The 15,101-nt window shown below is 34.0% G+C and overlaps 1 protein-coding gene across 1 annotated transcript; it reads left to right on the top strand.

Annotated features, from left to right (window-relative positions):
* The first annotated feature begins 836 nt into the window (after positions 1-836).
* LOC123548641 (uncharacterized) lies at positions 837-14,438 on the top strand. Its single transcript, XM_053546888.1, has 8 exons — positions 837-1,056; positions 1,668-2,131; positions 2,601-2,726; positions 9,958-10,522; positions 11,097-11,312; positions 12,202-12,296; positions 13,719-13,844; positions 14,370-14,438. The coding sequence occupies exons 1-8, from the start codon at positions 933-935 to the stop codon at positions 14,436-14,438; spliced, it is 1,785 nt and encodes a 594-aa protein (XP_053402863.1). The 5' UTR covers positions 837-932.
* Positions 14,439-15,101: the final 663 nt, after the last annotated feature.

Here is a 15,101-nt window from a genome sequence, read left to right on the forward strand (position 1 = left end):
TGGTAAGTATTTAAGTAAGTCGATGCAATCGCAATACATGTTTATGTAGTAACGGATATTACCATGAATTGTACATAAAGTGCATGATCTCATTGCCTATTTACTGACCTATATGTAATTGCACTTTGGGTAATTTTGTCAAATTTGATTATTTCTTGTGTATGGGCCGAATTGAATATTGAATTGAATTGCATGTTGTTATTTAGATGTATTGGTAGACGGTCCTTACATAAACTGTTTATTGCTTCTTTTTTATAGCTAAAGCATATTTTTTTTTTCGTTTTGATTTTTATAGACCTATTTTTAGTTGTACAGCTCTTCTAAACTTGTCAAAAAGTTGACCTTCTCCGTGTTTGTGTGTTTTGGTTGTGATTTTGTCTTCTCTGTCGCTCGTCTTCATGTTAAATAATTCTGTACCGGTAACATTTATATTGTGGTATTCAGCTCTGCTTGCTGTATGTCTTTTATTATGTCAGTGCCAACTTCTCGACGCTTGTAATATTTATGTCACGATGGGCTTTTAAGCCTAAATGATTTGCACTAAAATTGTCTTGTCTTGTTTTGTCTACCAAACTGGGATGTTAATTCTTATCTATGGTTATTTGTAAACTGTTGTATTGACATTGAAAATGCCATTGAGAGCAATAGTTCTCAGGTGCGAAAAATACTCATCACAGTGCTCTCTTATTGTTAGTACGAATATTGGTGAAACATTTAAGTTTCCTCGTCGATTGGATGACTAGGAGAAAAATATCTTATAAATACCAGTGAAAAGATGTGTAGATGTACACGAAGAAAGGAATTTTGGGTGTAAACATTTAATGCAGTTACATTTGTAATAAGACGTGTCACCTTATTAAAAGCAAAAATAACAAGTTTAATCATAATAAAACTATGTGTAATTAATTTATGTTTATATTTTACAGAAATATATGGCTGGAAACCCAAATTATGAAGGACAGCGGCCTGGTTTTGTTTACCCACCGAAAGGCACATACCAACTAGATTGCCAACAACCACAATACTTAGCCGGACATTCATGTCAACAACCATACAGTTAGTCTGTTTTCGTTCTTTCAAAAATATCATAAAACATGTACGAAATCTTAATCAAGTAATTGTGACTTTTAGCTCGCCTTGACGAGAGCATCAGATCTATTGTGATACATCCGGCCTAGGCCTCGGCGTAAGCGTCAACGTCATGTTTCATCACACTCTTCATGATTTTCAGGAACAGTACACACTTCTTCTCCTGGACTCCGGCTATCATTTAAATGAAATTATGCCCATTTCATACTTATACAAATCAATTTTCAAGTTTCTGATTTTTGTTTTTATTTAACGTCGCACCGACACATGATAGGTCATATGGCGACTTTCCAGCTTTAATGGTGGAGGAAGACCCCAGGTGCCCCTCCGTGCATTTCTGATTATTATGTCTTTCTTGAATACAAATTGTTAATTCTTGCTGTAAATTGTATTGGGATGGGAAAAGGATATATGTTGTTACAACTGTATGTTCGTCTATCCCCTCTCTCACCAATACCGGCCAAAGGCAAATTATCATAGTTTGAAGGGTTTCTTGATATTGTCTTTAAATATCCAGTCAATTGTAACCCAATTCTATTATTCATTTGCTTTAGTTTCTTGTTTTTTTTTTTACCCAGCCATGTACCAGCAAGGACCTCAGTCAGGCGTGTACCGACAACACAGACTTTGGCCAGACATGTCCCAACAGCAAGGACTTCAAGAAGCCACGTTCCCACAGCAAGACCCTCAACAAGCAGTGTACCCCCAGCAAGGACCTCGACATGCCACGTTCACAAAACAAGGACCTCAACAAGCTATGTTCACACAGCAATGCCATCAACAAGCAAATTTCCAGAACCAAAGACCTCAACAAGCAACGTACTTACAGCAAGGACCTCAACAAGCCATGTACGCACAGCAAGGACCTCAACAAACCATGAACGCACAGCAAGGATCTCAACAAACCATGAACGCACAGCAAGGACCTCAACAAACCATGAACGCACAGCAAGGACCTCAACAAACCATGAACGCACAGCAAGGACCTCAACAAGCCATGTACGCACAGCAAGGACCTCAACAAACTATCTTCCCACAGCAGGTACCCCAACAAGCCGCACCGAGACATATATTTTGATGCAAGATTATCTCAGGCAATAGTGCTTGTACTGCTCAAGAGCGCATAAATTGCTAAATTGATGTGTTATCGAGATGCAATAATGCTACATTAGTCTCGTGTTCTACTTAAATGCATGAACAATTTTCATCAGCCCTACATAAGATAAACATTGATAAATGGACCCAGAAAAAAAATGATTTGATATTGATTGCTCTAGTTACGACCGAGCTATTTTCATTATATTCGATATATTATTTCATGAAAACTGTCAAAACATATTACCAAGAGGTTTAAACACTCAAAGGTTACTTTAAATCCTGGCTATTTATATGGCTCTTGGACAAACACTGAATATCAGAGAAATCATTATAAAAAGTACACTACAAACACTCTTGAAGTGAAACCACAGCATGTAAGGCAAAATAAGGTTATCGTTTTTTCTTTATTGCAGGTGTTACTAAATAATGTTTTTGAGTCAAACTCCATGAACCTACAACTAGGACCTCAACAAGCTGTTAACGCACAAGGTTTTCTCGATTACCACAGATTTGACGGAATTGCTCATGCAGGCATCCTGGTAGGTTTCTTACAGTGAAATATAATTTTCAGCTCACCAGACAACTAACACAGCTGTCTGTTGACAGCACGCACGACGTTTCGAAGGATTGGTGTAAATATGGGTTTAAGGGTTTCTAGTACTATTTTAATGGTCTAACTAAAAGGATGCGAGTAGAAAAGTTATGTACTCTTGTTTAAACATAGATACTATGACGGAAAGCAAGTATTCAAAGTTTTAAAGCCATATCAAACAGTCAAGTAAAAAAAAAGAGAATGGTACGCAAAACGTTGCCAATTTCCATGTCAAAAAGGGCTATAACTGGTCAAAAATTCTTCTTCTAGTTATGTAGTCTTGCCTACATATGGAGACTATTATGGTAATTACGTGGTCATAGTTTCAAAGCCGCATGTCAATCAGTTTAAACAAACTAGTGACTGGTACAATAACTTAAAAGTCCGAAAAAGGGCAAAAATTCAGCAAAATATTTTTGCTAAAGGTGTCGTCGCCCCTTATTGTTTTGCTGTCAGTTTCTCGCAGATAATGACGTTTTGACATTATTTTCGGTTAACCAAACGTGAACTACAAAGATTGTAAAAATTATCCCCCATAGGGTTAGAAATGGTCACTTTGTTTATATTGACTTATATAGAAAAAACACTTTGAAAATCTCCTTGTCAAAAACCACAGGGCATAGGGCTTTGATATTATGTATGTGACATCATCTAGTGGTCCTCTAACAAGATTATTCACATTTTGCCTCTGGGTGAAAAGAGCCATTGCTCCGGGGGTCTCAAGTTTTACTCAGACATATAAAGGAAAAAACTTTTAAAAATCTTCTTGTCTAAAACTACAAGACTTAGGCATTAGATATTTAGTATGTAGTATTACCTGGTGGTTCTCTACTAAGATTGTCCAAATTATTACCCTGGGGTGAAAAGAGGCCCCGCCCCGGGGGTCCAGATTTTATATAGAAAAAAAATTAAAAATCTTCTTGTCTGAAACCACAAGACCTAGGCCTTTGATATTTGTTATGTAGCATTGCCTTATACTCCTCTACAAACATTTTTTCAAATTAAAACCCCGAGGAGAAAAGAGACTACACCCCGAGGGTCCCAAGTTTTACATAGACTTATATAGGGAAAAGACTTTCAAAAATCTTTTTCTGAAATTCCAAGGCCTAGCCTTTTGATATTTGGTATGTTACATTGCCTTGTTGTCCTTTACCAAGATTATTCAAATTATGTCCCCTGAGGTTTAAAGAGGTCCCACGCAGGGGTCCCAAATAGACATATAAAGGAAAAAAACTTAAAATTCTTCTTGTCTGAAACTGCAAGGTCTAGACTTTTAATACTTGTTATGTTGCCTAATGGTCCTCTACCATAATTGTTCAAATTATGCCCATAGGGTGAAAAGAGGCCCTTTCCTCAGGGCCCCAAGTTTTACATAGACTTAAATAGGAAAAATATTAAACATCTTCTTGTCTGAAAGTCAAGGCTTAATCCTTTGGTATTTAGTATGTATCAATGCCTAGTGGTTCTCTAACAAGATTGTTCAAATTATGCCCCTGGGGTGAAAAGAGGCACCACCCGGGGGTCACTTGTATATAAGAAATTTAGGAGTAAAATACTTCAAAAATTATCTGATTATATTTCCTAGATTGTTTTATTATAATTACCTGATGAACCAGAGTAATAAGGGATCACTTTATTGTGATATTGACCTTCTGACCTACTTTCTTGTTCTGTAAGATACAGCTTTGAAATTTGGATAACATGTCGAGGGCTCAGTGCAAAACAGGTCCAACTCACATTTTTTTCACAAAATCATTTTTTGCATATTTTGTTACAGCAAGATGAAATACACATTCTGTTAAAATCATGAAATTCAGATGTTGATTAATTTTTAATTAATTGCTAATTATCAAAAAGGTTTATTTTAAACTGGCTTATTTTGATATTGCAAAACAAGTCCATTTTGAGTTGGACTTCTTTTGCACAGGAGTCAAGTCTTTCTTTATCAATTTATTGTCAAGTTAGGCTTATTTTACACTGTTATGTTATAGATAAACTTTTCATTAAACCAGCTAAAATACATTATTATTATACTATAAAAACGAAAAATATTGAAGACATTTGTTTGTTTCAGTGTAAGATAGAAAATATCTTTCACCAAGTGCACTACAGATGCAATATCTTTATGTTTGGCATTGTCACAGCTAAACATGTAACATCTGATGTTCAGGAGTACACGTTTTTTTGATATTGAAAAACACATTTCTTTCATTTTCGTGTCTTTTCACTGATTTTAAATAAATTTTACCTATTTTGTAGTTCCTCGATCACCAGTGAAATTATTCGATAATATATTTCATTTTTTTTATTACAGTGAAACTACTCTGAAGTTTCAGTAATGTTCACTGTGAAAAACATGAAATAAAGTTAGAAAGCAGCCAGCGGAAAAAGATAATCTATGATATGATAGAGGTTAATTAAAAACTACGTCCGATTGCCTGAAGTGATAAAAGAGATTTATATATCTGCTTAAAATGAAATACTAGTATACAGGGGCCGTCGGAGGATTTATTAATTTAAAGATATTATTTGTTCACTAGTTTTACAAAACACCAGTGCTTACTGAAGCACACCAGTAAGCACTGGTGTTTTGTAAAACTAGTGAACAAATGATATCTTTAAATTAATAAATCCTCCAACGGCCCCTGTATACTAGTATTTCATTTTAAGCAGATATATAAATCTCTTTTATCACTTCAGGAAATCGGACATAGTTTTTAATTAACGTCTATCATATCATAAATTTTCATTTTCCGCTGCTTTCTCTGTCGCAAAACGGCGTTAAACAAACACAAAACAAACAAACAAAATCCTCAGGAAAAATACAGGGAATCAATCAAGCACGCTCTATTTTTATAAAACCGCTGTTTTCTGCTTTCAAAAAATACCACATGTAGCTCTCCTAGCAGAGTATGCTATAACAAATCATTAGTGTGCTATTTTTAGATAACTACTTCCAATGACCGTAACAGATGCCTGACATCTGTTATCAATTAACCTGATCTTATGGAATTATGTTGATCCATGTTCATTTAGCATTTATATATAGAAGTATACAGGCGGTATTTACGCCACAATTGTATTGTTTTGATTTATACTATTCTTGAAAAAAGGCTTTTTTTAAAAAGCCGAAAGCGCTCGGGTTTATAATTAAACTTTTGACACTGTTTGAACATATATTTTCTCATTCTCTCATGCTATATATATTTATATATAGGTAGTTATTGAAAGGAAACCACCAATATTTGAAATCTGTTGATATGTTTTTCTAAAACTGATTTGGGCAGCATTACATTGTAAATGTGTCAAGACAGTTCTTTTATTTTTCTAATCAGTTGAAAAAACATGTAGCTTTTTTTTTTGGATTGGTATATTAAGACTTGTAAATATGTAAATTACTCAAATGAAGTGAGAACTTCTCTGTTTAGAGAAAATGCAAGCTGCATATTGAAAATAACAAATGAACCATTTGCATTTTAAGACTGCATATTGCAGGAACAGTCACATTACAAAGAAAAAGTTTACAAAAGTCAAATCATATCTATTATTATATAGTTGAAACTTGGTAGCTCAAATTCCTAATTTTAATTTGAAATTACCAACTCTGTACATTTGATACAGCTGTTATTTACTAAAAATGTAGCCGTACCCTTGTACACAGACATATACATGTAAACTTTACATTTACATTTTATATACATTTCTTAGATACTAAATGATTTGAGATGCTTTTTTCATTGCTTTATTTATCTAAATATGTTTGAAATGCATGATCACTCCTTTATGTGGGCATTTCTTTGACTCAAAATTAGCTTTGAATCAACCAGAGTTACAGTATGTCTAATCTGTCTGGATGGTTCCAATACTTCCGCTTTCATAGTCTTGGGTATTGTATAATCACCCATTGGATATGGTGCCTGCTTTTTAATTTCGTCTTTTGACAGTTCCTGTGATATGCAGGCTCCATAACCTCAGATCCCCTTTCTAAATTCCAGTTTGTTTAGTTCTGTCCATTGTTTTCTCGTTTGGGCCAAACCCATTACTTTATCTGGGGACCAAACACCGCTTTTCATGGAATTACACGCCGCAACACGTGTATCATTGAATGTTCCATGTGCACCGCCATTTGAATACATCTGAGGATATCTCTTTAATTGCTTTTTGTACTTTTAGCATGTGTAAATGTTGAGTTCTGCTCAACCCGGGGTTAGAGGGCGTGGACGGTAGCATGCATTTCCATTACCGTCCATGAACATGCTCAGTCAAACCGAGCTCGGTTTGAGCCTGCAACATTTTCATTTTTGTCGTGTTGAGCGGCCTGTGAGCTCGGACATTCCTTTAAAACAGCCATAAATTTGAGAACAGGCAATTAGAGTTTCAACTGTACATTATATAATTCACATTTCATCTAGATGTTGGCAATGTATACATTTTACACAATTACATCACCACTGGTTGCTAACAATTCTCAAATAATGGATAAACAATACAGTCTGTCGACAAAATTAATTTTCATATCGGTATTTCCAGATGTGATTGATAAATAAGTCCAGGTTATATTTATTACAAAAACCTTTACACTATTAATTTCATATATGACCCATTTTGTATTATAAACACAAAAAATATATTTGTCATCAAAACTGCGACCTTGTGGTTGTTAAAGGGGCTAGACATTATTTTGTTAACCCAACTTGCTTGCCGTCAGGCAAAATCTATGAAATATAACAGTGCACATTTCTCTACCTGGTCCATTTCTTTCTTTAATTACTTTTAAATTTTGCTATGTTTGGTATTTTAGCAATGAAACAATGAAAGTTATGAGTAAAACACTTTATGATGGAGTATGGGTAGCTGATATTTGTCAGAAGACTTAGAAACCATGGACCTAGGGTTTAACCTATGCATGAGTATATTGGTATCAGTTGGCAGAAGACAAAAATCGTTACTTCCCTGCTCTTAAATACCCCAAATATCAAACTTCAATTTGATATATAAGATTTGTTACATAAAGTTGGATAAAAAATTTACACACTTATCTTCTCAAAGCTTTCATTGTGCATAGAGGTCACTTGAACATACCTACAGGGAACAGGTCTTGTGTGAACTTCAAGTTCAAAGTTCTGTGTACCTGATCCCTAAATGTAATATACAAAAAGTTAAAATATGAATATAAAAGGACAGTAAACTCCAGTTGTAACAATATTCAGGATTCAGGGGAACGTAGAATTCATATCGTTACATACAGATATTGTACGGAACTGAAAGTAGGTAAAGTGTGCTAGCTTAATTAAACGGATGTGCAACTCATGATATAGAATATGAATGCCAAAGTTTCATATACTTTTACGACAGTATTCAGATGTTTTTGATATTGTCCCAAGTGTGACTTGCTTAGTTCCAAAATCAGCCGCAAAATCTTGCTTTTTTTCTAGATCCCTTATTTACTTCAGTGATGATTTTATTAAAAGCTTTCTCTTTCGACTAGGATAATCTTTATTTTTCATGTATGGCACGAAACTACATGTACAATTTACTTTTAGTATAGGTATTTACTCAAATATTTTTTTCACTCAGCAAAAAACATTTAGCTGTAAATGAGTGAAAAAATACTTTCAATTCATTGAATAGTTCAAGTGCGATAATTTGTTCGATTACTTGTTATTGTCTGTCACAAGTTCACACCGTCTTGCAAATCATCTCATTTAACAGGAAAACGATACATTTTGGGACCTGAAAAGCGCATTCTTACATCCAAAATATCTTTACATGTGATATCGGTACATCCAAATTCGAATTAAAGGAAATATAGAATGCTCGAGTTGGGACAACAACCACAGCATCGTTACAAGCGGTATATATCGGTAAAAGTGATATCGTTACAAGTGGTGTTTACTGTAATTTGTACATTAATTTTGTTATCTTGTGTTTCCAGCAAATTTAGTTATTTTATTTTGTTTGTTTGTTTCGGGTTTAACGCCGTTTTTTTTTCCACAGTATTTTAGTCATATAACGGCGGGCAGTTAACCTAACCAGTGTTCCTGGATTCTGTACCAGTACAAACCTATTCTCCGCAAGTAACTGCCAATTTCCCCATTCATAGGTGAAGTAACAGGTACTAAATTGTTATGCGAGTACTAGTTGGTACATGGGCATTTCTTCATTGTTTAGTGAGTCAGGTAGAAAGAAAATACACTTCATACTGAATATGTTACATTAGAAAAGAAAAACCCAGAGCTTCTTCCCCTCACATATCAAGACTATTTTAGAGTTAAAGTAATGAACATCTGCACTAGGAAAATTCTAAATATTTTATAGATATGAGCCGCGCCATGGGAAAACCAACATAGTGGGTTTGCGACCAGCATGGATCCAGACCAGCCTGCGCATCCGCGCAGTCTGGTCAGGATCCATGCTGTTCGCTATTAGTTTCTCTAATTCCATTAGGCTTTAGGCGAACAGCATGGATCCTGACCAGACTGCGCGGACGCGCAGGCTGGTCTGGATCCATGCTGGTCGCAAAGCCACTATGTTGGTTTTCTCATGGCACGGCTCATATGTTTGGTTGGCACAAGATATAGGCGATGTCAGTACGTTTATTCATATGTTCAAACGACGTTTAATAGGCTGTTTTAGTCAGAATCGGTATAATGATAAAAACATTTCAAGTCGCTGTGAGGACTATAAACGTTCTAAAACATTACTAAGTAATGCAGGGATCTGTCAGGTTTGTGTAGAGAACAATCATATTAATATTGTAGAATGTGCTTTTCGCGTACTCTTCCAATGTCCAAGATTTGATGCAATTCGTAATCAATCTCTGTAAAACTGGTACGCACACACTAGGTTCTATAGTAAATGACTTTTATGAATTGTTAAAAAGTGACAATTCCGAAAACATTAAGAGAATAGCAGTGTTTGTTCGACATTTACTTATTACATAGATACGTCTCATGTAGATGTGGATGCTGTAGGAAGAATACTTACTATGTTTAACAATGTAACTTAAATAGTTGTCTTGCTTTAAAATCCAGAGTACACAATTGATATCTGTTTATTTATATGTTTATGTATTGTGGGCCGGAGACCTTTAATTTCAAAAAACAGTTGTTGAGTTGAGTTGCTATACTGCAGAGGGGTGTTTGTTTATCGTTTTAATTGATTTTTCACTTTTTCAGGATTTCAAAACTTGTCCAGACATGTTGCTAGACCTTTCTTTGACGATTACCGTTGAGCCGTTGAGGACTGAATTGAAGTCATTACATTGCCAGGCCTTGAAGATTGGGAATGATTTCATCGGTACATTTTCACACCAAGGCGCAAATGTTTTAAGAATGAAACATAAACTAGCAAAAGTAAATTGTCCAGGAAAAGTTGACATTGATAATTTGTCAAGATCCGTGAATAATTTTAAAACAGTAATGAAATTACGAGAAGCAAAAACCATTGGCTTCCGTTCAGTCGTTCACAACCTTACCGAAAAATGCAGAGAAGAGAAGTTGAAAGCAGAAAACAAGCGAACCATAGCAAGTATGGAAAAATCATCATCTGAAAGACAAATAAAAAATGCTGAAATTGAGCTTAAGCGTATTCAGAGAGAGATTGTACAAATAGAAAATGCTGCAGTTGATCTGGAAAATCGTGCATTAGATCTTAAACGGAAGTGTAACGAATATCGCCAGAAAGGAAATTTGTGGGGAATTTTTACTGCAGCGGCTGGATTTGTTCTAGGATTTTTTACAGGTTTGTGTAATGTATGTCTCTAGTGGTGGATTGTATTTGAATTTAGAAAAAAATCTATCAATTGCATTAGAATCAGGCCCCCATATACAATAAAATAGATATGTCTGAAATGACCGATGAATAATGCTTGTTTAAACAGCTCTGTGGCTATAAAAAAACACAACATAAATAGTTTTGTGTACCAGGTGTCTACCATGTAGTTCTCTGGTAAGACTATGATGACTGACACAAACCGCTGAGGAATGAGGATGGAAATAGTAAAATAGAGGGCTTTTGATAAATGCAATAAATGCTAAATTTTTGCACTGATTACTGGATTTCCGGTTTGTATAACATATTGGTTGGGCAATCATTTAGGTATTGATCAAGCAAAGCACTATACAGGTACCAAACATTTAAGTATCTCTACACCTTCACTGTTAGTGCTACGATTCCGGTAGACGTTGTCATTCCATTAGCATATTTGGTCTTGTTGGGCATACAGCTACTAAGTATGAGACCGGCTCTGGTAAAATACTTTTAATAGTTATAATCACATTAATATAAAACACACTTATTTTTTTTTCTGTTTAAGCTGGTGCAACTGTGGTACCTGCACTGGTAATTGCAGGCATTGGAGCGAAAGTAAACTTTAACTCAGCGGATGACTGCGAACTAAATGCGAGAAGGCTTCAAGAATCTGCTAATGACAAAAATCTTGAAGCTCAACGGCAGAAAAAAACTAGAGATTATTTTATGGGCCAAAAGAATGCAAATGAAAATAGACTCGACGAATTGGAGAGGGAAATATGTAAATTTCTTTATGACTATTTTTATGTAATTATTATCAGTTTAACAATTCGGTTGTAAATATTCCTATTATGCATGGATGTAATTTGTCTCTTTCACTTACATGCAACATATATATTCCTTAAATCCAATTATTGCTCAAATTTGAAAGCATTAATTGAGCTTCTCCATAATATTTTATGTGACAGATGAAAAGTCAATAATTGTAGCACAGAAGGCAACATGTGCAGTTTCTGTACAGGTTTATTACTACTTTCCAGAAGTCAAAGAGTACAAACGAGCTTATCTCTGAATACAATATGTGGATATAATTATTATAATTCATTATTTTTAATACATGAAATAACTGTCATGCATCTTTTCAAAAAGTGATGATCATTTGTCTGGTACTTTAAGTTATTGTTTAGAAACACAACTGCATCATTTTTAGAGCTATCTTTACAGTCACTTAAATCAATCGAATCGTAATTTGTTAATGCTTTGCTGGAGCAAGCAACCAACAATGCTTTTTTTACCTTACTGTCCAGACATTAACACGCATTTATTTGACCTTGATAAACATGTGTATTTAGTTATGCGTACACTCAATAGGGGAATTGCATGGGAAAAAATGAGGATCAAAATAGTTCTCAGAAAGTTTGCTCTGTTGAGCGTTTCCTTATTTTCATTGCTTTTTGAATGAGATCACATGACACCAATACATGTAATATACTCAACAACAACTCCACATCTGAGGTTATTTCAAGTTAAAATTCTTAACTTTTGCTTATGTCATTTAAATAAAGTTGCATGAATAAGATTATGAATTTTATCAGATATTTTATGCTGCACATGCCTTAGTTCTTAAATAAATGTTAAAATTTGATGTTTTATTGGATCTTAAATTTCAGATAATCTGTGGAAAACAGGCGATGCTATGTATTCTATTGAACAGTTTTTGTACCATTTCATCAGCAAAATAGGCTATGTTACAGAAGTATTACAGGTATAACAATCTTTGTATTGATTTATTTAAATCAATTGCTTTCGATGTTTGTGTTTGTGACAAATGTCATTTTGAAACGATTTCATGTGAAAATATAACATTTCAAAAAGTGTAGTTAGATTATTTTAGATGTCTGACATATTTTTGATAAAATGATTGCAGATCTTTTTACAATTCCAGTGAATCATTTACACTCAACAAAAGTGAAAACGCTTCTTTCAGTTTTTTTTTACTTTTTGTCATATGTGCGCGTGGAGATCGTGTTTAAATTCAATTTAACGTTCGCCATTTAAACCTTTATTTTGATAAATCTTAATCAGACATACAAAAATCGTCAGTAAGGAATTCCCAATATCCGTAAAAGTCGTAACACTGTTATTTTAAGCCTTTTGCATTAGAAGATAATGCAAAACTTGCGATCTACATTGTTTGCCTCGAAAGGATTCCACTCAATAACTGACATCATACTCTCTATTGATCCTATTTAAGCCGTTTGCATTAAATAATTCACATTTCAATGATCCTTTTTTAAAGAAAATACTGATCTTTATCATAAAGGTAGCATGTACTAAGAATATGTCGGAGTTTTATTTGAACCATGTAAGTCTGAACATTTGTTCACGTGCATGATTTACAGTATATATGAAACTACAGTAGATATTGTTTTCAAAAACAGTATAGCTATTTACATAATAGTATCCCCAAACATAAATAGTCCCACATGGTTCGACAATTTGTATATGAAAATAATTGGATCCATTATTTTACCCTTGCGCTCTAAAAGTGTTTGAACATTCGGTTTTGCTGTATTGTTATGGTTCCACTCCAGCAGGTATTCAAGTTTTAATTCTATTCCTCAAATTGTTTTATTTCGATGTACATGAGATGAAAACTTTAAAGCACTCCTGTTTGGCGCAACATAGCGTATTAACAGATTAACAAATGCTAAACAATTAAAGGGAGTCTATTTACGTTATTTGTTGCTTTTAAACTTATAATTGCTTTATTATCACACAATCAGTCTGCAAATATCGCCACTTCCTCAGTGACCGGTCGACTGATAACATATTACCTGAGGTACTGACAGGACACGGAATCATCCTATATTAATTTGCACCATGAAATTGGTTCTGGAGAAATGCATTCAAAACAACTTTAAGAAATCTAAAATGTGAAAAAATGATATTATCTTTCGTCATAATTAAGTTAAAAATCTTACTTCACAGTTGTTTCTGTTCCAGATTTTAATAAACACATTTTTATATTTCAACCTTCATGTACTACCTTGTACTGTGAATTTTCTTTTCCTTAGATATAGAGAAAGCACATATTGCATGTAATACAAAAATACATGTTCAGTGAATAGTGCAGGTGTGTACACAGAGAACTATAGAATATGTAAATATGATTTCTTTTAAATAGGAATTGGACTTGAAACTTCACGAAACTCATTTGGAGAATGGCACCTTCAAAATGTTGCAAGAATTATTTTTTGAAGACGAACTAACGTTCTCTGAGATAGCGAACGAAGGATTGTCGGAGTTAAAGGTAAGTTACATGCGTAATGTTTTTACTGAAATGAACGTTTTGTTAAAAAAGAACAATAGATCATTCGACTCTCTACTTGAATGTTTTGCCCATTACTTGATAATAGACAAACTGTAAAATAATTCAAATGGTTTAGAAATATTTTAAATGGCTTATTCGATTATAGTTTAGGCCAAATCTGTAAAAATGACCTTTTAAAGCATAGATCTCAACCAAGTGACATAAAAGTCTACTTGGTTTGATTGAATGTGTTCATAAAAGCATTATAATAAATATATGCACGGTACTAGGGAGTAACGATTTACTCGCATGTTCAGCCTAACGTTATTAAACGTTTGACACAGATGAGACTGCATAAAATTTGCTGTATTATGATAATAAACACTGTAAAGTCAAAATCATAATGTTTACTACGCTTATGTACAGAAAATGACTGTATAAATTAGCTATAAACATGTTAAAAGATAATTTTGCTTTATTTCTGTAGAAGTGGTTGAGTCCTGAAATGATTCTGTTGTATTACAGGCGAGAAATGTTTCAAGTATTGTATTAATTTCTAGAAAGTGGTTGGTTGAAGAATTTTCGGGTTCTTAATGTGTATTAACTAAATTTCAAAAACTCCATGTATAATGCTTCACATTCCAAATAAGTGAAGGCTGTTTATATGAACAGCTAGGTGAAATATGATATTCATAGATAAATAAGCAACAGTAGTTAAAAATTCCAGATACGAACTCTGGATTTGGTCTAGTGACGTCTCCATGCTAGAGTAATCAAAGGTTAGCTCAGTTGCATAATCTGAATTTCTTGAAATTTCTTTCCAACAAGATCTTGCAACAACAAACACGCCTTGGATGAGCAGCGCAATCGTATGATTGTGTTCGAATGGAAATGATTCTGCAAGGAGGATATCATAAATACGTTTTTTATTATTCTTTTGCACGTGTCACAAATTTAGAATAAACATGAATAAGAATTTAATAATATACTTAACGTAGCTAAACTATTTGTATAAATGCATTATTGAAACATAAATATTGTACATCCCGGTGCCGAATACCTGTATGTAGCGTTTGAAATGTACGTCCGTCATTCCATCCAGTCGTTCGTCCGTCTGTTTCTTTTTTTTGTACTCGACTCCTCTTAAAGCTTTCATTCTTATTACATATCATCAACATGCGATTGACATGCACATACGTCCGTGACATTCATGTCTGAATTTGTTTTAGAGTTATCAATTTTTTTGTATACTCAGTT

This window comes from Mercenaria mercenaria, chromosome 6 (assembly GCF_021730395.1).
Source record: "Mercenaria mercenaria strain notata chromosome 6, MADL_Memer_1, whole genome shotgun sequence".
Lineage (NCBI taxonomy): Eukaryota > Metazoa > Mollusca > Bivalvia > Venerida > Veneridae > Mercenaria > Mercenaria mercenaria.

Bases quoted from the DNA above. Each gene is read 5' to 3' on its own strand.
- LOC123548641 (XM_053546888.1), top strand. From the start codon at position 933: ATGGCTGGAAACCCAAATTATGAAGGACAGCGGCCTGGTTTTGTTTAC. The intron at 2,132-2,600 runs GTACCCCAACAA...TCTTTATTGCAG, and splicing joins AAACTATCTTCCCACAGCAG to GTGTTACTAAATAATGTTTT. The intron at 10,523-11,096 runs GTTTGTGTAATG...TTTCTGTTTAAG, and splicing joins TGTTCTAGGATTTTTTACAG to CTGGTGCAACTGTGGTACCT.